General features: G+C 50.6%; 1 protein-coding gene across 2 annotated transcripts in view; it reads right to left on the bottom strand.

Moving 5' to 3' along the window:
- The window catches only part of ADCY1 (adenylate cyclase 1), a 113,828-nt gene that overhangs the window by 20,610 nt on the left and 66,861 nt on the right, over nucleotides 1-26,357 (bottom strand). For both annotated transcript variants that reach the window (XM_045494217.1, XM_045494218.1), the window contains exons 9-14: nucleotides 22,436-22,630; nucleotides 22,167-22,264; nucleotides 21,078-21,162; nucleotides 15,403-15,492; nucleotides 14,728-14,984; nucleotides 14,344-14,470 (exon numbers count right to left, since the gene is read on the bottom strand). In XM_045494217.1, the coding sequence (XP_045350173.1) occupies nucleotides 14,344-14,470; nucleotides 14,728-14,984; nucleotides 15,403-15,492; nucleotides 21,078-21,162; nucleotides 22,167-22,264; nucleotides 22,436-22,630 (852 nt within the window). The remainder of the gene's footprint in view (nucleotides 1-14,343; nucleotides 14,471-14,727; nucleotides 14,985-15,402; nucleotides 15,493-21,077; nucleotides 21,163-22,166; nucleotides 22,265-22,435; nucleotides 22,631-26,357) is intronic.

Raw genomic sequence — 26,357 nt, 5'->3', positions numbered from 1 at the left:
GCAGAGGAGGGGCAAAGAGGGAGACACAGACTCCGAAGCAGCTCCAGGCTCAGAGCTGTCAGCACAGAGCCTGACGCGGGGCTCAAACAGAGCACGCACAGAGCGTGAGTGAGGTGTGGGACAACTTCCGGAGGCCTGATGCATGCGGAGTCAGGGCCCCTGACAGAGAGAGAGTGACAGAAAAACATTAGAAAAATAATGGATGAAATTTTCCAAAATTTAATGGAAACTTATAAACCCACAGATCCAAGATACTCCACAAACCTCAAGCCAAAAAGCATGAAAAACAGTATCAGTGTGCATCATAGTCAAGCCACTTAAAACCAGGGATAAAGGGCAGATCTTAAAAGCCACCAGATATAAAGACATGTTACACACATAAAGATGGCAGCAAATTGCCGGAAACGACCCCAGACAAGAGCCAGAGAACACCTTTAAAAACTTTTTTTAATGTTTATTTTTGTGAGAGAGAGAGAGAGAGAGAGAGCAAGCGAGCGCACAAGCCAGGGAGGGGCATAGAGAGAGAGACACACACACATGGAATCCAAAGCTGGGTTCGGGCTCTGAGCTGTCAGCACACAGCCCAACGCGGGGCTCGGACTCATGAACCACAAGATCATGACCTGAGCCGAAGTTGGACACTTAACCGACTGAGTAGAGAATGCCTTTAAATTTTTTTTTTTTCCAACGTTTATTTATTTTTGGGACAGAGAGAGACAGAGCATGAATGGGGGAGGGGCAGAGAGAGAGGGAGACACAGAATCGGAAACAGGCTCCAGGCTCTGAGCCATCAGCCCAGAGCCTGACGCGGGGCTCGAACTCGTGGACCGCGAGATCGTGACCTGGCTGAAGTCGGACGCTTAACCGACTGCGCCACCCAGGCGCCCCGAGAATGCCTTTAAAGTGTGAAAGGGAAAAAGCATCATCAACCTACAGTCCTATCCCTGGCACACGTATCGTTCAATCACGAAGGCAAAAGAAAGACCTTGTCAGACACACAAGATTTGAAAGAATGAATTGTCATCAGACCTGCAAGAAATGTTAAAAGTGGTCCCTCAGGAAACTAGGCAGATACCAGATAGAAACTTGGACCTTCACAGAAGAATGAAAAGCACCAGAAATCAAAGCTATGTGGGTACTAAAAATACTATCACTTCTAGGGGCGCCTGGATGGCTCAGTCGGTTGAGCATCCAACTTTGGCTCGGGTCAAGATCTCACAGTTCACGAGTTCGAGCCCCGCATCAGGCTCTGTGCTGACAGCTCGAAGCCTGGAGGCTGCTTTGGATTCTGTCTCCCTCTCTCTCTGCCCCTCCCCTGCTCATGCTCTGTCTCTCTCTCTCAAAAATAAACATTTAAGTAAAAAATAAAAAAATACTATTTCTTCTCATAAGACGGCTTTAAATATAATGAAACGTTTATTATGGAAAAATATACGTTGGAGTTCATAATACATGTACACATAAAATCTATGATGTCAACAGCAATAAACCTAGCATGGGAGGAAGAAACATATGCTTTTGAAAGGTGGAATATCCTCAGCTGAAGACAGACGATGGTCAGTACCCACTGAAACAATACAACAGGGGAGGAGCTAAGACGGCAGAGCAGGGAGAGGACGCTGGGCTCACCTCATCCCTCAAACACAGCCAGATAGATCTCAAATCACTCTGAATACCCAATAAATCGCTCTGAGGATGGTCAGAACAAACGGCACAACTGGAGGGCGAGGAGAGGCCACATTGTGGAAGGTAGGAGGTGCAGAGACGTGGTTAGGGCAGAAAAGGATCATGGGTGTTGCAGAGGAGAGGGAGAAAGAGGTCACGGAGACAGGCGAAAGAGAGAGAAAGCCACAGGGGATCACACAAGGAAAATACTTCCCCAAAGCCATGGATGGGGAAAACAAGACGGGCTGACTATCTATCGTGGGTTTGTACAACCAGCGGGGCTCAAAGACTGGGGTTTTAGGGGTCCACGGCGTGGCGGGTGTGGAGCCCTGAGTGTGCTCGTGGAGAAGCAGGGCAGAAGCCCGGCAGCAGACAGTGTGACCTGAGGATGCCCTGGGACACGCTGGGACAGATGGTTCCCCCTTCTTAGGGCACACCTGGGAGAGGTGGCATTGCCTCTCTGGGGACAAAAGAGCCAACGGGCACCACTGAGCTGCCCTGTTCATCAGCACAGGGGCAGAGACACCTGCTGAGGGCAGCTCCCCTGGACATCGGCTTTCTGTTGTGCTTTACTCCAAACTCCAAGCTCTTGCGCCTTGCTGCGATGGCCCTCCTGGGACAAACACGCATCAGTCCCAGTGCGGTAAGACCCTACCCCAGAGGACTGGAGCAGGTCTGCACCACACGAGGTTTGGAGTTTTAAAATTCAGCTGGCCTTCCAGGGATAGAGCCCAAGATGCACTGCGCTGTCGGGTGGACAAATGGCCCAGACACAGACACGTGATAGGAGATTGTCCACTCTTCTGGGAGGGCTTCCTGGACAGCAGCAGGTGCAAACTCCCCTCTTCAAGGACGAGCGAGAGGGCTGGCACCGTTTCTCTCCCCCACCCCTCAGCATAAACCAACTTCAGGAAACGGCACAGAGCCAACAGCGGCAGCCTAAATTGCTTACGCCAAGTCCTGCCCCCCTGCACCCCGCAGGTGCTGCTTTTTTCTAGGGCAAGTGTGCCGAGAACCGGAGCAGCGGGCCCCTCCCCCCAAAGACCAGCACAAACCCCCACATGCACCAAGTTTACTGACCACAGAGGGCTGCAAAGCTTCAGCTCTAATAGACATAGGACCTAGCCTCTTTTAACAAGCAGATCAGAACACACCTAGTTCAAACTCATCACACTGTGGTCAAGGTCCAAGGTCCACAGCAGGCAAGGACTAACTCTGCAGAGGGCTGAGCCCAGGGAGACAGCGGCCAAAACACAGCAACAGAGAGCACACAGCCCAGACCACAGACACTTTCCCACGCACCAGGCTCTGGACAGTATGTAACCCCTTCTTAATAAAGCCACCACTCTCGGGAGCAGGAAATATGACAGGATTTCCGCAGCCACAGAAGAAGGCACAGACCTAGATGAGCTGCCAAGATGGAGGAATTCATCCTAAAGAACAAGGAAAAGTCACGGCCAGGGGTCTAGGCACAGATGTAAGTCATATGCCTGAGCCAGAATTTAAATTAATAATCATGAGAATCCTAGCTGGGCTTGAGAGGACGATAGAAGACACCAGGGACATCCCTACTGCAGAGATAAAAGTTCAAAACCAATCAGGCCAAAATGAAAAACGCAATCAGCAAAACTGACTGGCTGTAACGACAACGAAGGCAGAAGAAGCAGAGACACAAATAAGTGATACAGGAGACAAAATTATGGGAAATAATAAAGCTGAGAAGAAGAGGGAAAGAAAAATATTAGATCATGAATGCAGACTTGAGGAGCTCAGCAACTCCTTAAAGCTTAATAACATTCATAAGATAGGAGTTCCAGAAGAAGCGAGGGGGGAAACGGGGGCAGAAGGTTTATTTGAGCAAATTATAGCTGAAAACTTCCCCAATCTGGGTAAGGAAACAGACATCCAAATCCAGGAGGCACAGAGACTTCCCATCAAAATCAATAAAAGCAGGCCAACACCAAGACATATCGTAGGTACATTTGCAAAGTATAGTGATAAAGAAAAAATCCTAAGAGCAGCGAGACAAAACAAATCCCTAACTTACAAGGGAAGACCCATAAGGCCAGCTGCAAATCTCTCCACAGAAACTTGTGAGGCCAGAAGGGAGTGTCACAATATATTCAGTGTGCTGAATGGCAAAACTATGCAGCCAAGAATACTCTAACCAGCAAGTCTGTCATTCAGAATAGAAGGAGAAATCAAGAGTTTCCCAGATAAACAAAAACTAAAGGAGTTCGTGACCACTAAATCAGCCCTGCAAGAAATATTAAAGAGGGCCCTTTGAGTGGGAGAGACCAAAATCAACAAAGACTAGAAAGGAACCAGAAAAATCTCCAGAAATGACGACAAAACAAGTAATAAAATGGCACTAAAGTCATATCTGTCAATAATTACTCTGAATGTAAATGGACTAAATGCTCCAATCAAAAGACACAGGGTATCAGAATGGATAAAAAAAAAACCCCAAAAAACAAGACCCATCCGTATGCTGCTTACAAGAGACTCATTTTAGACACAAAGACACCTCCAGATTGAACGTGAGAGCATGGAGAACCATCTATCATGAAGTCAAAGAAAGCCAAGCAGTATATTTATATCAGGCAAACTAGATTTTAAACCAAAGACTGTAACAACGATGAAAAAGGGCACTATTTCATAATAATGGGGTCTATCCAAGAAGATCTAATGATTGTAAATATTTATGCCCCCAACTTGGCGGAAAACAGATGTGTAAATCAACTAATAACAAACACAAAAGAACTAACTGATAATAATACAATAATACTGGGAGACTTTAACACCCTGCTTACAACAACGGACAGATCATCTAAGCAGAAAATCCACAAAGAAACAATGGCTTTGAATGACACACTGGACCAGATGGACTTAACAGATATATTCAACATGCCATCCTAAAGCAGCAGAATACCGTTCTTCTCAAGTGCACACGCACATTCTCAGAATAGATCACATTCTAGGTCACAGATCAGGCCTCAACAAGTACAAGAAGACTGAGATCATTCTATGCATATTTTCTGACCACACCACGAAACTTGAAGTCAACCACAAGAAAAAAATTGGAAAGACCACAAATACATAGAGGTTAAAGAACATGCTAACTAAAGGAAGCATGGCTAAACCAGGAAATTAAATAAGAAATAAAACAAATATATGGAAACAAGTGAAAATGAAGACACTATGGTCCAGAGCCTTTGGGACGTAGCAAAGGCTGTCCTAAGAGGGAAGTATATTGCCAATACAGCTCTAAACTCAAGAAGCAAGAGAAGTTTCAAGTATACAACCTAACCTTACACCTAAAGGAGCTAGAAAAGGAGCAGCGAATAAAGCCTAAAGCCAGCAGAAGAAGGGAAATAATACATATTAGAGCAGAAATAAATGATATGGAAACAAACAAACCAAAACCAGTAGAATAGATCAATGAAACCAGGAGCTGGTTCTTTGAAAGAATTAATAAAATGCATAAACTCCAAGCCAGACTTCTCAAAAAGAAAAGAGAGAAAGAGAGAGGACCAAATAAATAATATCACAAAAGAGAGATAAGAGGTCACAACCAACACCACAGAAATACAAACAATTATAAAAGAATATTATGAGCAATTATATGCCAACAATTTGGGCAATCTGGAAGAAATAAAGGCATTCCTAGAAACATATAAACTACCAAAACTGAAACAGGAAGAAACAGAAAATCTGAAAAGATTGATAACCTACAAAGAAGTTGAGTCATTAGTCAAAATTCTCCCAACAAACACAAGTCCAGGGCCAGACGGCTTCCCAGGGGAATTCTACCAGACATTATAGAGTTAATACCTATTCTCAAACTGTTCCAAAAAAATAGAAATGGAAGGAAAACTTCCAAACTCATTCTACGAAGCCAGTGTTAACTTGACTCTAAAACCAGACAAAGATTGGACTAAAAAGGAGAATTACAGGCCAATATCCCTGATGAATGTGGATGCAAAAATTCTCAACAAGATACTAGCCAACTGAACCCAAAAATACATGAAAAGAATCATTCACCACAATCAAGTGGATTTATTCCTGGGTTATAAGTGTGGTTCAGTATTTGCAAACCAATCAGCATGATATGCCACATTAATAAAATAAAAGGATAAGAACCTATGATCTCTCAATAGATGCAGCAAAAGTATTTCACAGAATATAGCATCCATTCTTGATAAAAAAAAAAAAAAAAACATCAACAGTGGTGCACCTGGGTGGCTCAGTCAGGTTAAGTGTCCAACTCTTGGTTTTGCCTCAGGTCACGATCCCACGATCCATGAGTTCAAGCCCCACGTCAAACTCAGTGAGGAGTCTGCTTGGGAGTCTCTCCCCCCCTTTCTCCCTGCCCCTCCTCTGCTCACTTTCTCCCCACCCCACCCTCTCAAAGTAAATAAATAAACTGGAGGGAAAAAAAACTCAACAAAAGTAGGGATAGAGGGAGCATACTTCAAACACCATGAAGACAATTTACAAAAAAACTCATAGCTAAATATCATCCTCAATGGGGAAAAACAGAGCTTTTCCTCTATGGTCAGGAACAAAGACAGGGATGTCCATTCTGACCATTGTTATTTAACATAGTGCTGGAAGTCCTAGCCTCGGCAATCAGACAACAAAAAAGAAACAAAAGGCATCCAAATCAGCAAAAAAGAAGTCAAACTTTCACTATAAGCAGATGATACGATGTGCTATGGAGAAAACCCTAAAGACCGCACCAAAAAATTGCTAGAACTAATACATAAATTCGTTAAAGTCACGGGATATAAAATCAATGTGCATATACGTTACAATTCTATATACCAATAATGAAGCAGCAGGAGATATCAAGGAATCAATCCCATTTACAACTGCACCAAAAACCATAATATACCTAGGAATAAACCTAACCAAAGAGGTAAAAGATCTGTATTCTGAAAACTATAGAACACTTATGAAAGAAATTGAAAATAATGCAAAGAAATTGAAAGACATTCTGCGCTCACAGATTGGAAGACCAAATATTGTTACAATGTCGACACTACCCAAAGCAATCCACATATTGCCTGCAATCCCTATTGAAATACCACCAGCATTTTTTGCAGAGCTAAAATAATTCTAAAATTTATATGGGACCAGAAAGGTCCCTGATAGCCAAAGAAATGCTGAAAAAGAAAAGCAAAGCTGAAGGCATCACAATTGCAGACTTAGGTTACATTACAAAGCCTGTAGTGATCAGAACAGTATGGTCCTGGCACAAAAAGAGACAGACACATGGATCAACGGAACAGAACAGAAAACCCAGAAATGGACCTGCAACTATGTGGTCAACTAATCTTCAACAAAGCAAGAAAGAATATCCAATGGAAAAAAGACAAATGATGTTGGGAACACTGGAGAGCATCATGCAAAAGAATGAAACTGGACGACTCTGTTATACCATACGCAAAAAGAAATTCAAAATGGATTCAAGACTTAAATGTGAGATAGGAAACCATCAAAATCCTGGAGGGGAACAAAGGCAGTAACCTCTTTGACACTAGCTGGAACAACTTACTAGAACACAGCTCTGGAGGCAAGGACATCAAAACCAAAAATGAACTATTGGGACTTCATCAAGAGTCTCACAATGAAGGAAACAACCAACAAAACTAAAAGCAACCTACTTAATGGAAGAAGATATTTGCAAATGACATATCCGATAAAGTGTTAGTATCCAAAATCTATGAAGAACTAATCCAACTCCAAAACCAAATGATCCAGTTAAGAAATGGGCAGAAGACGTGAATAGACATTTCTCCAGAGAAGACATCCAGATGGCCAACAGACACATGAGAAGATGTTCAAAATCATTCATCACCAGGGAAATACAAATCAAAACCATGGTGCAATACCACCTCTCACCTGTCATAATAGCTCCAATTAATAACACAGGAAACAACAGATATTGGTGAGGATGCAGAGAAAGGGGAACCCTCTTGCACTGCTGGTGCGAATGCTGACTGGTGCCCCCACTTTAGACAACAGTATGGAAGTTCCTCAAAAGTTTAAAAATAGAACTACTACCATACAATCCAGCAACTGTACTACTAGATATTCACCCAAAGGACACAAAAATAAAGATGTGAACGGGGCACCAGAGTGGCTCAGTTGGTTAAGTGTCCAACTCTTGGTTTCAGCTCAAGTCATGATCTCATCGTTTGTGGAACTGAGCCCCACATTGGGCTCTGTGCCAACAGTGCGAAGACTGCTCAGAATTCTGTCTCTCTCTCTCTCTCTCTCTGCTCCTCCCCTGATTGGTCTCTACTTCTCTTTCTCAAAAATAAATAAGGAAACATTAAAAAAATACAGATTTGAAGGGATACATGCATCACAATGTTTACAGCAGCATTATCAACAATAGCCAGATTATGGAAGGAGCGCAAATGTCCACTGACTGATAAAGAAGATGTGGTATATATATGGAATGGAATATTACTCAGCCATCAAAAAGAATGAAGTTTTGGGGTGCCTTAGTGGCTCAGTCTATTAAGTGTCTGCCTTCGCCTCAGGTCATGTGAGTTCAAGCCCTGCATCGGACTCTGTGCTGACAGCTCAGAGCCTAGAGCCTGCTTAGGATTCTGTGTCTCCCTTTCTCTCTGCCCCTTTCTCCCCCTCTCATGTTCTCTCCCTCTCAAAAATAAGCAAACATTAAAAAAAATTTTTTTTTAAAGAATGAACTTATGCCATTTGCAATGACGTGGATGGAGCGAGAGTGTGTTTTGCTAAGAGAAACAAGTCAGTCAGAGAAAGACAAATACCATATGATTTCACTCATGTGGAATTTAAGAAACAAAACAGATGAACATAGGGGGTAAAAAAGAGAGACAGGCAAGCCAAAAACCAGACTCTTAACAATAGAGAACACACTGAGAGTTGCTGAAGGGCAGGTGGGTGGGGGATGGGTTAAATGGATGATGGGCATTAAGGAGGGCACTTATTATGATGAGCACTGAGTGCTATATGTAAGTGATGAAACACTAACTCTACTCCTAAAACTAATATTACACTGTATGTTAATTGGAATTTAAGTAAAAACTTAAAAACAAAAATAAATAAGGAGTGCCTGGGTGGCTGTTGGTTAAGCGTCCAACTTTGGCTCATGTCATGATCTTGTAGTTTGTGGGTTCAAGCCCCATGTCAGGCTCTGTGTTGACAGCTCAGAGCCTGGAGCCTGCTTCAGATTCTGTGTCTCCCTCTCTCTCTGCCCCTCCCCCCGACACATTCTGCCTCTCTCTCTCTCTCTCAAAAATAAACATTAAAAAAATTTTTTAATAAAAACAAAAATAAATAATACAACAAAGAATTACAGCTAAAAAAATAGAGGAAGGGAGGAAGAAAGAGAAATAAATTATAATAATTACTATCATGAATAAGAGAATCAATAAGTATTAATGGAATAATAAAGATTATTTTATATTTTAGTAGAATAATAAAAATATTTAACTAACTTAAAATAGGCAGAAAAAGAGGAAAAAGAAAACAAAGAACAGATGACCAGATCAGACAAATAGGAGACAGCAAAAGATTAAAATCTAACTGCATCAGTAATCACATAATTGTAAATGGTCTGAACAGCTCAATTAAAATGGCAGAGATTTATAAATTGGATAAGTCGACAAGGTCCAACTGTATGTTGCTTGTAAGAAATCCACTTTAAGTAAAAAACAAATAGATTAAAAGTAAGATGATAGAAAAAAATACATAACGGGAGCTGGATTACCTATATAATATTGCATAAAGTAGACTTCAGAGCCAAGTACATTACCTGGGGAAAGAGGTTGTTTCCATAGTGATAAGGGGTACAAGGGTTTCAGCTTACCAAGAGAACATAATCCTAAACACTGATGCACCTAGTAAGAGATCGCCAAAATACACGAAGCAAAAATTGATAGAACTGCACAAAATTCTGTCCACGGGTATAGTTGGAGACTTCAATATCATTCTCTCAAAACTTGGTAGAATGGGAAGAAAGTCCATAAGGGCACAGGAGACCTAAGAACACTCCTGGCCAACTTGACCTCGCTGACATTTATAAAATACACCATCCAACAGAGACAGGATGCAGCAGGAACGATACAGCAATTCTCAAGAAATTTAAAAGGATTCAAGGCATTTGAGCCATACTCTCTGACTATGGCATAACTAAGCAGAAGTCCATAACAGAAAGGTCTTTGAGATTATTCAACAAAAATATAATCTTCATAACGTTTGGTCCAAAGAAGAACCCAACAAAACAAAGAAAGAAAAGAAAAGAAAAGAGAAAAGAAAAAAGTTCTTTGAACCAAATGAAAATGAAGCCACATATAATATCAATATTTACGGAACTAAAGCAGCACTTGGAGGAAATTTTAGAACAAAATCCCTGAATCAGAGAAGATACAAATCATCTTGAGAAACTAGCAAATACAAGTAATCTAAACCCAAAGTCATCAGAAAAAAATAAAGATCAGAGTGGAATTTAAGTGAAATAGGAAACAGAGAAAAATCAATAAAACCAGAAGCTATTTCCTGAGATCAATAAAATGTATAAACTTCTAGTCACACTGATCAAAAAAAGTGTCTACACAATCGTACATCAGGAGGAGAAATGGGACGTCACTACAAAGCCTACAAATATTAAAGGGAAATAAGGGAGGGGTGCCTGGGTGGCTCAGTCGGTTGAGCGCCCGACTTCAGCTCAAGTCATGATCTCATGGTTTGTGGGTTCGAACCCCGCATCGGGCTCTGTGCTAAGTGTGGAACCTGCTTGGGATTCTGTGTCTCCCATTTCTCTGTCCCTCCCCTGCTCATGCTCTGTCTCTCTCTGTGCCCCAAAAACTAAAATAAAATAAAACATTAAAGGAGCAAGAAGGGAAGAGTATGAACAAGTTTGTGTCAGCAGACTGGACAGTGTTCAGGGAACGACATATGTGTCCGAAGCTACCTCAGAAAGAAATGGAAAGCCTGATGGCCCTCCATCTTTTGGGAAATTGAGTTGAGTTAATATGTTCCCACTCTAAATACACACACACACACACACACACACACACACTCACCCACCCACACCCAGAGGGCTTCACTTCCTTAAACATTGGAGGAAGAAACAACACCAATTCTACAAACTCTTCCAGAAACCTGAAAAGGAAGGAACCCCCCCCCACCCCCGCCTTGTGAGGACTGCTTTACTCTGACATCAAAGCCCTCTTGGCCTAGAGAACTACAGAACAATGTCACTCATGAACACTGATACTCTTACCAAATTTTAGCAAAGTGAATCCCAATAATACATGTAACCATAATTACGTCACACCCAAGCCCATGCCTGGGCCACCTTCCGTCTGAGAGTGGACAAAATGGCGCCAGTACCGGTGGGAATCCCGCTCCAGGATTAAGCATTCACTGGCAGAGAATGTTGCTCTACCATCGGCATCATGATTATTTACTGAGCGCAAAGGAAGGAACCACACTGGAAACAAAGCATCGTGACAGCCCCAGGTTAGGTGGGTTTATGTGACCAGCCTGGTGTCAGTAGATAATTAACCCCCAGGCTCCGGACCGGCCGTTTCACAATAGTTTGTGATGTGACTGTGATGTGTACATGACAGACGTACCTACCCAGGGGGTAATCGGGCAAAGTCTGGAAACTTCCTTGTTTTGCTGGCTTTACGGGAAACTTAGGTGACATTTCTTGTCACACATCTTTGCAAAAATGTGTCAGTGTGTTCCCTGAAGGCAACCCTTCCTCATAACACAGGGAGGGTCTCTCTTTCACTGAACTCAATGGAAGGCTCACTCAGAAGCGGGGGCCAGCTGTGGCACAGGGGTACTGTCGGTGGGGAACCCCAGGGCAGGGTCAACCATGAGGCTGACCGACACTTAAAGGGACACTACAGCCAAGGAAAGCACGTGGGAAGCCAGAGGGGAGAAAATGCGACCTCAGCCTTGCTCTGTGAGCGCCTGGCCACAGAGCAGGCGCCCAGCAAGTGCACGGGCTGGGAGCCCAGGTCTGTGCGCCTCCAGGCCAGGCCGGCTCTCCGGCTCCACAGGAGTCTGTCTTTCTCACACTCTGAGCAGCTATTCACAACTAAAAGATCTGAGATCACGGGGGCCAGCTGATGGCGGGGAGGACACATCTAGGGACCGGCCGGCCTGTTCGCCCTGGACAGCCAGCTCGGTGGCCCTCGGCACAGCCCACTGAAGACGCTGTTCTCTGCTAGCTGGCGAGGCTTTGGCAAATAGCAGCAGTCAGATCTCCTTCTGGGAGCCCTGTACACAGGTGTCCTCTCGGCATCTGCTCTGACTCAGGACCTCCCACAGGACACTGTCAACAGGCCCCCGAGCCACCTGCTCCAGCGGAATTGGCCCGTGTGGAGCGCCAGCAGGAGTGGGGAGGCCTGGGTCCCTCCCGGCATGTTCACTGAGGGCTGGCTGTGTCCCTTGGCCAAAGGCCGTGAGTCTTGTCTGGTGGCCTTCCCTGGGGTGGATGCCCTCCAGGGTGGTGTCCCAGGAACTGGGCCATGCTGGGGCTGCCCCAAACCCACCCATCTGTCAGACGATCCAAGGTCTGCAACCCCCCTGACTTCACACGAGTGGGGCCGTGGTCGGGCCCTCGTGCAGGACGGCGGTGGCACAGCCCAAGTCCCTCAAGGGGCAGAACCAGCATTGGGTGTGTTCCCCTATCTGCAGCAGGACTCGGGTCCTACCCTGTCCACGCAGCCCAACCCTGGCGTCCCATCCCCATGGGGACGGAAACGAGGGGCTCAGGATCTCCGTGGCCTCCACCTGCCCAGAGTCCAGGTGTGGAGAGAGGGCAGTGCTGGGCGGCGGGACCCTCAGAATCGGGGGCATCCCCGGAGCAGGAGCAAACCCGGCACACCGGATGGAGAATGACCCAGATGGGCAAATCCATGGGGACAGGAAGGAGAGTAGTGGCCACTCAGGGTTGGGGGTGGTGACCACTGATGGGCACGGGGTTCTTTTGGAGGACATGAAATGTTCTAACGTTGAGGTGATGGCTACACAGCTCTGAATACACTGAAGGCCACCGAGCTGCGTGCTTTACACAAACTGTTGAGTGTGGATTCTGTCTCAGGAAGGTCGTCACGTAAAAAAAGAATAAATAAGCCACGTTCTCTGCCCGGCACACCTATGCACGTACATATATACACACACGCGGATATGTGCACAGAACACACGGATATGTGCACACACACGCGTCTTTCCTCTTCTGTTTACCCAAAGCCACAGAATCGTCCTCCCTGAACTTGAACAGACAACCAGCCCGGATGTCCTGGCGGGAATCTGCGCGGCCGGAATCCGTCTTCCCAGGTGAATTAAACCAGAGAAAAGCCAGCAGGCCGACCCCTTGCCTCTGTCCTTTGCCTGCAGGTGGAGTGTCCCAACAGATCACAACGCGGTGTCTGAAGGGCACTCGGCCGCACCGAGCACCTACTGTGCACCAGGCTGGCCGCCAAGCTCGAGCGGGTAGGAAGCTACAATTGCTGTATTCCGCACTGGCAGGGAAAATTCTAGGTGTCACCTGGATGGGGCCCCAGAGTACCCTGACAGCCAGCAAACATCACTTCCAGGTGTGTCTGCACTGGTCTCCAGAGAGACTCACGTTTGAACCATTGGCCTGAGGGACCCAGACAGCCTTCGTCACCCCAATCCCCTGGGTGTCACCTCTCTAGGGTCGGACACCGGCCATCCCTGTGCCCTGGCCCCGGGCTGGGCTCCTGGTACAAGGAAGCTCCCACCACCTTGGACACCGCAGAGCCCTGGCCATCCCAGCTCAGCCACGACCAGCCTGGGCCTGCACACAGGTGGCCCTCACAGCCGTGCCCGTCCCACCTCCTGGGCAGGGCTGCCGCAAAGACCAAATGCAAGCCAGGGCCCCGGCCAATAAAGAGCTGCTTCCCCAAACATCGAGTGAGATGACACGTGGCAGCTAACATGCGGTGGTCTCCGTTCCGTGCACACCCCCTGCCCATCCGTCGATGGGGAAGCAACTGGCCCAGGGCCCAGAAGTTTGCAGGCTGCACAGACGGAGTGTGAACCTGGACGGGCTGGCCCAGAAAGCCAGATGGCCTCCCCTTCCAAAGGCTGGGGACACAGCAGGTGACAAGGGGGTCAGGGCACACCAGCCATACATCCTGGGCTGGACCCAAAAGTGCACCTGTGAGTGGGTCACACGGCAGATGCACGGGGCATACCACCTGCCTGGGACTCAGGGCCCATGGACCACTCTCCTCTGCCCCCTTCAAGCCTCTTTCCCAGGAGACGTGTTAACAGTGTAGACTCCTGCCCCCCTCCTGTAGACCCACTAAATCGTGGGGGGACCGTGCAAGAGTCAGCGTTTTCTGGAGTCTCCCATGACCTGAAGAGACTTGTTGTCACATGCAGTGCAGCGAAGGCTGAGCCACTCTGCACCACAGCCCCACTCGGTGGAATGCCTTTGGGGATGGGGAACTCACTGCCCGAAACACCGCCGAACTCTCGGTCATTAGACAGGGCTCATCAGACTGTGCCCAGCTTGCCAGCGCTGCCTCCCCCACCCGCACACTGAGCTGGCGCCCGGCAGGAGCCCCTGAGTGCCCTCCCAGGGTTCCCTGTGCCACACCCCACCCTCCCGGAAGCAGAGAGAGCTCGGCCTGCCTGTGCCGCCCAGAGGTAGTCCAGCCGCAGCTTGACGTCCACCTGACGGGCGTGCAGGGCCAGGGTGCAGGAAAACAGCAGGATGGCCATGATCGGCTCGAAACTGCGCCCCGACGCCACGCCGCCCCTGTGGAAGACCAGGAAGGAAACTCCATCGGTGCGCGGAATCTGAGAGCTGTCCGCACGTGTCCCCGGACACGACTCTCAGCCGTGCAGAGCACTGGCCCTGGCTAGAGCCGCTCCCTCCGGGAAAGCCAAGGCCTTGCTGGAATTGGGGCCCAGACGGACACGCGGAGAAGCCACCAAGGCGATCTGCTTCCTGGTCCGCAAACCAGAACGGGCAATGCCCGTCCGGCTGTGCTCCGGAGGGAGCCGCGCACCTACCCGGGGGCCCTGGTGTAGCCGCTGAGCTCCAGGACCAGGATGTAGGACGTCGTGAGCACAAAGAGCAGGATCATTTTGGGCAGGGAGGACACCCGCAGGAAGACAGCCAGCGGGAGGGTACCCACAAGGCCGCAGAGCAGGGCGTGGGGCGCCGACTCACAGGGCGCGGCAGGCAGCACAGCGTTGCGGCCGCTGGGCGTCAGGACCACCAGGGACCCGTTGGGGGTGGAGCTCCAGGACCAGGGCAGGCAGCCCACCTGGAGGGGACGGAGGGACAAGGATGGCGGGAGGCACTTGCTCCGGACCAGCCCTCCCTCCTCCCCCGCCTGCCAGCCCCATCGAGGCGCTCCTGCCCAGGCTCCCCCCACCCTGATACTCCGACCCACAACCCCAGGAGCCACCCAGCAGGCTCTGCAGCACCCCCTCCTGCTCGGCCTTCAAGGCTCCTCAGTGCAAGGTGCACAGGGCCAGGGGGCAGGAGACCCCCGCCCTCCTCCTCCCCAGGCGGCCAGCCCCATCGCGGTGCTCCTGTCCCTGCCTCCCCCTCCCCCGTTACTCCTGCCCCGCCCCTCCATCCCCTGCACACCGTGAAGAGGACAGCAGCCCCCTCGGCCCCCGTCCACACCTCACGCCTCCAGGAGACCAGCGGGCCCTGCTGCCTGTTGAGATGCTCACCACACATCCTTGGGCCACGGAGTAGATTAAGACCACGACGAAGATACACAAGACGGTGCGGATCTGAATCGTCAGGCACCCTGGAAAACACTGGACAGTAACACAGGTTACTGTGAAAAAGCCGAAACACAGAAACAGTCTCAGTGCAGAGCGCAGGGCCCCGGGGGCTGCCGGACTTCACCCGCCACGCAGATTCCTAGGCTGTGCTCCAGGCTTCACCTCCCAGGTGAAAAGCTGCCCCAACTAAAAGAAACAAACCCAGTATCTTTGCATTAAAAAGAGCACCCCCTGGGGGGCCTGGGGAGCTGGCAGGTTAAGCTTCCCACTTGGGCTCAGGTCATGATCTCACAGTTTGTGGGTTCAAGTCCCTCATTGGGTTCTGTGCCTACAGCTCAGAGCCTGGAGTCTGTTTCAGATTCGGTGTCTCCCTCGATCTCTGCCCCTCCCCCGATCGCACTCTCTCTCCATCTCAAAAATAAATATTAGAAACAATTTTTTTAAGAGCACCCCTGCCAGCCTTATCCCACGCTGTGACTCGGGCACCGAAATGAACTGAATCCGTTAGTCACGCTTTTATTACGTTTAACTCCATCTCAGAAATAGCAAGAATTCACACGCACTCGCGTCGTCTTTTCTCTGCTTCATGTAAGTTTTATCATTTCCTTCACACCGGCTTCATGTCAGTTTTGTTAAGTTATTAGGAAGTTAATTTTACGTCTATTTTAATACGTTTTGCAATATCCAACAGATGACCTCGGGGGTAAAAGTATGAACCTCTTTTTATACTCAGGCTCACGAAATTCGAAACAAAAACTAAAATCAAGCCTGCAGGGACCCTGCACAAGCTGCTGACGAGACCCCCAAGCAGCTGGGGTGCCTGGTCCTCCCGGGGAGGTCAGGACCCTGGTTGTCTCGGTCTGGGGGCAGGCTGACAGCGCCGCTTTGCCTGTTTTGTGGGCCAGGGCACCGGATGGCTGTGGGGCTTGTGCCGTGGCAGCTACAGATCTGGGTCCCGGTCAGGATCCCTGAGCCCCAGCTGCATCGTGCAGACATGCTGGGCCCCCAACCTCAGAGAGCAAAGGTACAGCCCTGGAGCCCACGACCCCCCTCCTGGTGTGATCCCGTCACCCCACAAGACTGAGGACGCGGCCACGGGATTGTCGCCCCCACCCAGACAAGGCACCCGCAGCTCGCACATTCACCCAGCAAGCACGGGAGGGCTCCTCCCAGCGGTGGATGTCAGGAGCCCCTGGGGGCACAGCGGTGAGTGAGGCCTGGCCCCTGGAGCCCCGGGAGAGGCAGAAATGGCACAGAAGTCCCTCGGGGAGGCGGTGAGGGGAGAGCCGCTGGCTGAGGCTGAGCAAGCCCTGTCCGGGGTGCACGGAGGCCGCATCCCGGTTGTGCAGTGCACAGCAAGGGCAGCTGTGCAGGGCTCAGGGACACAGAGTCACATGCAGCTACCCAGTTGAGCACGCCACACCCACTTGTGTGGCAAATGGCCAAACAGGGGCGGGCTCCCACGGCCATTTCCTATCTAGGACACACAAGCCACCCACGTGGACGCTCTGGGTCCGGTCCCTGCCTTTGAGCCCTATTGACCCGATACCATGCTCAGCGAGCTGTGACCACTCACGCAGTGGTTTATTTATGGATGGAATTCACAGAGTCACGGATCCACTCGTTCGGCACTTCTAGCTTTGTTTCCCACCAGCTATGCGCCATGCCACATGCCATTCCGTGGAAATGAGAGCGCCAGCAAGCCACCACAGCTGGGTCTCAGTCACCTGCCCTCCTGGGCACCACATGACCTCCCGTGACACAGTCCACACTGTGGGCGGCCACGGTACACTTCCCCAGCAGAGTGGGCGCTCAGCCGCTCCAAGCACTGACCCCGCCCCAACGTTGCCACTGCAGAGATCGCATCTTTCCACAAAACCCACGCCAAGGGGCCACAGGACTTGGCACGCTGCCTTGCCGAGCCAGGAAACCACACCGGGGCCATGATGTGGGCTGACACTGCGGCTTTGTGTGACCTAGTCACTCTTTGTCACCTTTCTCCTGGGCCCTGCTTCAGGGTCGCTGACCCCAGCTGCCTGAGAATGGGGACGCAGGTCCCCACCAGCTCACACTCACAGGACCCCGCTGCGTCCTCCTCGCCCCACCTGACAGGCACCTCTCCCCCCCCCCCCCCCACTGCTCACCCTGGGGACTTCGAGACCCACCAGAGGCAAGAACACGGCTAACGCTGACTCACGGGCCCCCTCTGCTCGCGAGCTCACTGTGGGTCGGACCCCTGGCGCTGCTGGCCGCCCGGACCTGTGAACCGCAGCTCGGGTTCTGCACGGGGTTCGCAGCAAAGTCCAGCCGTTCTCTGGAGACACCCGCGTCCTGCTCCCGGGCCTTGCAGGGACTCGCCACTTGGCCACGGGCCAGCAAGGGGCCGCGGGACCTGAGCCGGGTGCTGGCTGACCCTCCAGGCCCTGAAGCCGGGCGTGCACAGCAACGCTCCGTCATCCATGGGAGAGGCACGGCCACGACGGGGCCCAGCAGGCCATGGGATGCACGTAAATCACACAGAGAAGCGGCCCAGAGGCCGCAGTCCACGCTCCAGCTACCCCTTGGCCTCACGGATAGTGTACGTTGGCCGACAGAGGAACAGCAGACACCGCTGCTCGCGGACGTCAGGCGGCGCCCGGCTGGGCACCTGGCTTGGAGGGAGTGATGGCCACGTGTGCGATCATTCGCCGATTTGTGGGCCCCGGCCGGTCTGGCTGGATGGTCCGGGAAGAGGCATGGCTGGAACACTGTGACAGGAAGTCACCGGTGGGGCAGACACATGCGGGAAGACCCGTATCGTTGGGCGGGCAACACCGGTGTCCCATGTGAACACCAGTCGGCGCAGGACGTGGCAGACAAGGAGTGTGCTAACCAAGCAGGTGAGACCACCCATTCTGTGGACACCGGTCGGCCTCCCTCCCCAGTCACCCCAGCTATCGCCCTATGGGCTCGCAGACACAGTGGCCACCGTGGCAGGGATGGAGGTGACGCCCAGGAACATGGACTTCCGCTCACGAGGGCCAACCTGACTACGGCCACCGCAGAGATCAACGGGGAGCCCCCGCACGGTGCCCTTCTGACGGGAGACACGGGGGAGGGTTCTGGGGATGAGTGTCGAGGCTGGCAGCCCCCTCACTGACCAAGTGACACTGCCGACCTCACCTGGGGCCCCGCCCGCGGCAGCAGGATTCGCTGTCCTCCCTCCATTGTCCCAGGGGAGTTGCTCTGCATGTGGATTTGCCTTCCCCGCCCACATGCTTCCATGGAAACTCCACCCACAGACGTGCACGATGTCTCACCCTCCCATCTCTCCCCAGAAACGAGCATGGCAATGGCTACGTGCTGGGATATCCCGCCGGCCTGACCGTGACCCTGCGATCCCAAAGCAGAGGCTTCACAGACAGTGAAAAGCGTCGGCTGTGGTGCCGACGGTGTGGTAGCTCTCTCAGAGCCGTGTGCCACGGGGCTGTGGACAGCACCGTGCGAAACCACGCAGGGAACAATCCTGTTGATTGTCCCAAGACCCTGAAAAACATTTGTCAAAATAGCAAAGTTCTCTTACCGTTGGTTACATAAAGAGAGAAAAGACGTTCAGACTAATACGTATCTGGTACGTTTGTGACGGGCACCAGTGGTCCCCACGCTTTCTCCCTCGAGCCCCAGGCCAGTGAGGAGGCAGCGTCCCTCGACCACATGGCATCCTGTGGTGGCGGGTGGCAGCTGTGACTGGCTTTACCAGGGGCGGACCCATTACTCAGCAAAGACTACTGGGGCCCGGGTCACCCACACCAGGTCTGTATGGCCAGCAGGTGGCAGAAGGGAAGCAGGAGGGCTGGGAGGACGCCACATGCCTGGGCTGGTGTGGGGACGGGGACGGCCACAGGCAAGACTGGGGACGGGCTACTGGGAACGGTGGTGACAGTCCCACAACCGTCCAAACTGGACCTGCTGACAGTCGGACTGAAGGAACCCCCGACAAAGCCCACGGGCACCTTCCCTTTCTTGGCCTCATGGTGCCTGGAGTGCAGAGCCAGCTGGCCGCCCCCGCCCCCGCCCCTTGGAGGCTGTGGTCACCTGTCAATGGGCTGAGAGGACAGACATGAGAGCCTGGAAGCAGGGAGCAGCGGGGACCGGGCAGTGGGGGCGGGTACCGGGTGGGGCAGGGGTCCCCCAAGCAGCGAGATAGGGAAGGTGTGCCTGCCCGCCAGCCGCTTTACTTCCATCTTCTCTGCTCTCTGGCTGCAGGTGCCGGGCTCCACCAGGGGCAGAGACCCAGCCAGGGAGAAGGCTGAATCCCTTCCGCCCGGCAGGGGCACCCGGACGCCCCCGTGTGCACATGCCGCTTCCCAGGGGCTCCGCCTGCCAGAGGCCAGGGAGCTGGGAGGGAGGCTGCCGGGTTTTGAGGGGACGCCAGGCCTCCTCCCAACCCTGTGCTGCTGGGTGAGCACAGAGCCGGCTGTCCACGACACGCCCCGAGGAAGGCCGGCCCCACAGGCAGGAGGGCCCAGAGCCTGGGTCTTGGTGGCAGAACGGAGTCCCCGGAGAAAACCAGCTTGGGCCCTCCCTCCTCTCTCGGGCGTTTGAGTATGTGAGGCAGCAAATTCCCTTTGTCACCTGAGACCTGTACGTAGCTGGCGATTTTGTCTCTTGTAAAGTATCATCCCTTACGGCCCCCGCACAAAGGCCTGCACTCCACACGAACACCTGATCCCAGAGACGTTTGCTCAAACGCAAAGGGCTAAATTGCTCTTCTGAAAACTGGCCTTCTGATCCTGTCTCTATGCCCCCCCTACCCATCTCTGGGCCATGCCCCGGCGGGAATGCTCAGAACTAGCACAGGGCCGCCCACAGCCTGGCAGACTCTGAATCTACACGCGTCCGGCTGGAGACCTGAGGCCGCCTCTGCCAGGAGCAAGTGTCCACCCGCACCGGCTCCCAGCTCCCCGGAGGGCACAGCAGGCCATAGAAGCCAATCACATGACTAAGCTGTCTTCCTTGGAGTGCAAGTGTCACTCCCTCTATGAAGATGAAAAAGTCAGAAACATGGTTTAGGTAAGTATAATTTTCCCAGTTAAAAACAAGGAAGTTACCTATGCATAGCAACGCAGCTAAGTGAATAAAACCGAATTTAGTTTTTCACAAAGTTGCTGTTTCCCACAATCATGCAAAGCTAACACTGGGTCTGCCACCGTAGCTGCAGGGTGACAGGGAAATGGGGGGCGTGGAGATGAGGCCTGGAGGCCACCGTGGGGCTGGGACCCAGCGCCCCCCTGGGAGCATGGCCGCTCGGGGCGCCAACCCAGCCCTGCCCCAAAAGTCACAACAGCAAAGCCAACAGAGAACCCCAACTACCACATGAGTGCACAACAGACCGCCAGCCTCCTGCTCCGGACTCTCCACTCAGGAGAAGGTGCTCACGGGTGTCCCTCACTCCATCACTACAGACCGCCTGCCCCGTGTCCCCAAGGTGCTCCCAGAACTCCCAGCAGCGCCCAGCCCACGACGGGGCTTCGTGAGCTCCCGCTACTCCAGAGGGGGTCAGGGTCTCCACCGCCCTACCTGCGCTCCTGAGAGGGCAGGCGGAGGCCACACACAGGACACGACACACACACACACACCTGGACCCGGGTGACGTGCAGGTACAGGACGCAGGCCACCAGGAAGCAGATACAGAAGGCCAGCAGCAGCAGGAGGACCAGGTTCCTAGGGCAGAGGATGCAGGGTCACCGTGGCTGGAGCAGGTGCCGTGTGCCCACTGGCTGCCTGGGAGTCTCCCCTAGCCCCCACCCCGCCAGCTCCCTTCCCGCCTCCACCCCAGCTTCCGTCGGGCCTGGACGGAGAGAGGCCGAGAGGTCCTCTCTCACGAAGGGCTGGCCACCGGGCACTGCCCTCTGACTGGAGTTCATCTGGGAGCGGCTCTTCTAGAAAAGGCTTGATCCCCAGGCAGGGCCATTGGGAGGTCACCTCGCTCATGGTGTCTGGAGATGGGGCGGCTCTAAGGGGACTACTGCCCTTGGGAGGGCTCATTAAGAAAGTGCTCCGTCTGAGGGGCGCCTGGGTGGCTCAGTCGGTTAAGTGTCCGACTTCAGCTTAGGTCATGATCTCGCGGTTTGTGGGTTCAAGCCCCGTGTCGGGCTCTGTGCTGACAGCTCAGAGCATGGAGCCTGCTTCAGATTCTGTGTCTTGCCCCTCTCCCACTTGTGCTCTGTCTCTTTCTATCAAAAATAAATAAATGTATAAAAACAATTTTTTTAAACAGAAGAAAAAAAAGAAAGTGCTCCGTCTGGGAGACAGGTGTATCGTCCCCACCAAGAAACAGCCCTACCAGACTCACTGTGACTCAGCAGCCCGGATGCCGCTCTGCTGCTACCTCTTTCTTCCTCCCTAGAGCCTGCTATCTCATTCTAACATGTCTGGAATGACCCACGCCTGGAAACCCAGCTGCATTTCCTCCCTCAAAACCTGTCCTGAAGTTGAGGGTGCACGTGTGTGCATGGAGATGCTGAAAATACACGGCGTCCCAGGACTGGCTCAGTTAAACGTTAGAAACAGAGCGAGCGTCCCGCACATGTGCGTCGGGGCCTCGCACAGCCGGCCACTGGGCAAATGGATAGCTAGCTGTGACCAGGACCGCGGGGGAGTAACCAGCGGACAAGGAGGGAGCCCCCGTGCCCCTGTCCTCCGGCCGCCGGGCCCCCGACACTCACTGTGGGATGATGAGCAGGTAGACGAGGCCAAACAAGGCGGCCAGGACGAGGGCCAGAACGACAGCGCTGGTAAAATACTCGTCCTGAAGCTGGTGGTACTAGGAGACACAGAGACCCGCCATTGGTGGCTGCGGCTTCCAGGAGACACGCGGGGTCCTCCCGAGGGTGCCCCCCTGGGAACCGCGGCCGCGTCCGGAAGAGCGAATGCGGGCGGCCACGGCCGAGGGGCCTCTGGGATCCCCCGCGCTCCTGAGGTCCCGGTCACCTACCTTGCGCTCCCGCTCAGCCTGCTTGTACTTGAGGGTGAAGAAGTCCAGGTCCGCCATCTCCAGCTCCATCTGGCGCGCTTCCAGGAGGCGGCCGATGTACCTGTTGACGCGCGTGCCCGGGGTGGTGTAGACGGCGTTTGCGGAGAACGACGAGCGGTTTCGCAGTTTCTCTGACGCGGTTCTCAGCGCCCTCCGCTGCGGCCGTCGGGGAGAGAAAGAAACGTCAACAAATCCTCCTCGTGTTGAAGAGAAAGCTCTCTCGCCCCCTCGGGCCCATGTGCTCGCCCGCTGCAGAGTCTGGGGGCCCGGGGCTGGGGGCCTGAGATGCGGTCACAGTTCCACTGCCGGCTGGCGCCCGAGATGCCAGGGGACTTAGCTCAGCGTCGGCGCTGGGGCTCCGTGTCCGCAAATGGGGTCACACGATGCGTGTGTGGCAGCCGTGTGGATGGGGGGAGGGGGGGATGAGAGGCAGTGCCCAGCACAGGGTAATAGAACAGAAATTGGTTCTTTAAAAATATCAGTAAAACTGAAAAGTCTGTAGCAGGCATGACAAAGGAAAAGAGGGAAAGACACTAACAGATTCAGGAAAAAAAATGCGATTCAACTACAGGCCTTGAAGACGCCAAAAGGGCAAGAAGGAAATACTTTGAACAGTGGTACACAATTAAGTTGACAACTTAGATCAGTGAACTACTCCAAGCACACATATACTACCACAACTCACCAGACATGAAACACTGTTAGACTGGCCCTGTAATTACTAAAGAAATTCAATTCATAGATTCAAATTTCCTGAAAAATTAATCTCCAGGCCCAGATGGTTTCACTGGAGAATTCTCCTATTTAAATGAGAACTAACACTAACTCTATACAATCTCTTCCAGAAAACAGAAGAGGCAACACCTTCCAACTCACTTCACAAGGTCAGTATTGTCCTGATAACACAACCAGACCAAGACAGTACAAAAAAGGAACACCACAGGCCATCTCTCTCAATACTGATGTAAAAATTCTTAACAAAATAGTAGCTAATAGAATTCAGCACAATATGAATAGAAGTACACACCATGACCACATCTAGAGACACAAGGCTGTTTACATATTTGTACACGAATGCAACATATCACACTAACACCCGATTAACCACCATATAAAAAAACCCCATGGTTGTATGAATTGATGCACAAAAGGCATTTTGACAAAGTTCGATACCCATTCTTGATAAACATCATCAGAACACTAGGGAGGGAGGGGAACTTCCCCAACCTGATGAGGAAGATCTACAGAATACTGACAGCCAGCGTCATACTCGCTGGTGAAAGACGGAGTTTCACCACAGTACTAGAAACCCCATCCACTGCAATAGGGCAAGAAAAGAAAATAAAGACAAACTTATTAGAAAGAGAGAAACAAAACTATCCTTATGATAAGTGACATGATGGTCTACATAGAAAGTTCCAAGGGGAGGAAAACAAATGAATTCCACAAGATCACTAGATACAAGATGAACATAAAGAAAGTATTTCTTTAATACCAGTAATCAGCACGTGAAGATGAAATTAAAATTCAGGACCATTCATAATCACAGAGAAAAATGAAGTAGGTACAAATCTAACAAAACACGAACACAACATGTATGCTGAAAACTATATAATGCTGATGATGAAGGAGATTAAAGATCTCAATAAATGGAGAAACACGTGCTTGGGGATTAGAAGACACAACACAGTGAAGATATCAATTCTCCTCAGATTGATGTACACAGGCTTAACATAATTTTATCAAAATCCTAACAGGAACTTTTTTATGGATAGACAAGCTTTTTCTAAATATTAAACGGAAAGCAAAGAGACTAGAATAGCTCATTTGTCTTAAAAATAATATAGTGAAAGACACCACTCGGCCCAACATTAAGACTGATTGTGTAACTACATTACTTGGGATGGTATGGTGTTGGTGGAGGGCCAGACACAAAGGTCTGTGGAACAGACCAGACAGCCCAGAAGCAGCTTCCTATAAGTATGGTCAAGGTTTTTGACTAAAATCCAAAAGCAATTCAACGGAAGAAAAACTGTCTTTTCAACAAATGGTGCTGGACCAAATGGACGTCCATAAGCAAAAAAGCAAATCTTGACCTAAACCTCATACCTTATAAAAAAAAATAAAAACTAACTCAAAATGGATCACAGGATTAACTATAAAACATACACAGTAAAACCTTGGATTGTAACTTGTTCTGCGAGGGTTCTGTAAGACGAGCAAACATTTCTAAGAATTTTAACTTGATAAGCAAGTGATGTCTTGCAACATGAGTCGAACATGACACTGAATGACATGTGATCACAACTGAGCCAATGGTCCTTCTCTCTCTCTCTCTGCGGGATTGTGGGCGATCATCTCCCAGGCTCGGATGCTCGGTCTCAGGCTGTGGTGTTTGGCAGAAATCAGTGATTTTTCAGCACGTTGGAAGGTGCCCACAACTGGCACTGGTGTCTTTTCTGTCACTTCAAAGCACCTGTGGACAGTCCTTTGCTTTTCTGTACAAGAGTGAGCTTAGGAACGCTTTGCTTCATTCTAGCTCAGGCTGCCTGCGGACAGAGACCCTTTCCTCCACTGCCTTATTACCAGTTACAGTAAATACAGTCTACGACGAGAGTTTATTAATACTGCACTGTAGTCAACATCCATGTGAGCGTATACAAGGGCCCCTATGCAGAAGAAGATCCCATGGGACCAACAGACAGCAGTGATTCCATTAGTGATCGTGAAAGTCGTCCTACACAGTAACCCTCCTCTCTCGTCTCCCTCAACCAGCCACCAGGTTTTCAGAAGTAAGTGCAGATTAACTTATTTTTCTTTATATTCTATATTTTCTTTATTATTTTGTATCATGTTACAGTACTGTAATCATTTTTGTATGAATATTTTTGGGTTGTGGAATGAATCATCTGAGTTTCCGTTATTTCTTCCAGGGAAATTTACTTTGATGTACAAGTGCTTTGGATTACAAGCATGTTTCTGGAAAGAATTATGCTCACAAACCAAGGTTTTACTGGTAAGTATAAACTCTTAAAAGAAACGTTAAAATCTTCGGGGTTTGGGCTACATAGATGGTTCTTAGGACACCAAAAACACAGCTCATAAAAGAAAAAATATCGGTAACCTGGACATCTTCAAAGTTTACAATGTCTGTCCTGTGAAAGATGCTGTACACAGGTGGAAAAACAAGACAACAGCACCAAAACATCAATCCAATCAGAAAGCAGACATTTCACCAAAACAGAAGAGAAAACACGGATAAAAAATAAGCCCCTGGAAGAGCACCTGGGTGGCTCAGTCAGTTAAGCATCCAGAGATCCAGGAGATCAGGGCGTGATCTCCTGGTTTGTGGGTTCGAGCCCCGCATCAGGCTTTGTGCTGACAGCTCGGAGCCTGGAGCCTGCTTTGGATTCTGTGTCTCCCTCTCTCTCTCTGTCCCTCCCGTGCTTTCTCTCTCCCTCTCTCTCTCAAATAAATAAAACATCTAAAAAAATTTTTTTTAAAGAAAATAAGCCCCTAGAAAGATGGTCGGCATCATTAGCCACCAGGGAAATGCAAAATAAAATCGTGACATGTCACTACACACTTACTAGGTCAGCCAAAATTAAAAAACAATAGCGGCAGTATCGAGTGCAGGCGACGACACAGAGAAGCAGGATCCCGTACGAGGCTGGTGGGAATGTGAGGTGGGGCAGTCAATCCGGAAAATGGGTGGGCAGTTTCTCAAAAAAAGAAAACAAAACAAGACCCATCCTGTGTACCCTGATGCACGGCTGGGCATCCCTCCCAGAAAAGGAGCATTCACGTCCACACAGGACTCTCGACGTGAGAGCTCACTACAGTTTTATTTGTCGTGGCCAAAGCTGGAAACAACCAGAATGTC

Source organism: Leopardus geoffroyi, chromosome A2, assembly GCF_018350155.1.
Source record: "Leopardus geoffroyi isolate Oge1 chromosome A2, O.geoffroyi_Oge1_pat1.0, whole genome shotgun sequence".
In the NCBI taxonomy this organism is placed as follows: Eukaryota; Metazoa; Chordata; class Mammalia; order Carnivora; family Felidae; genus Leopardus; species Leopardus geoffroyi.
This window is presented reverse-complemented; position numbering and strand designations above follow the sequence as displayed.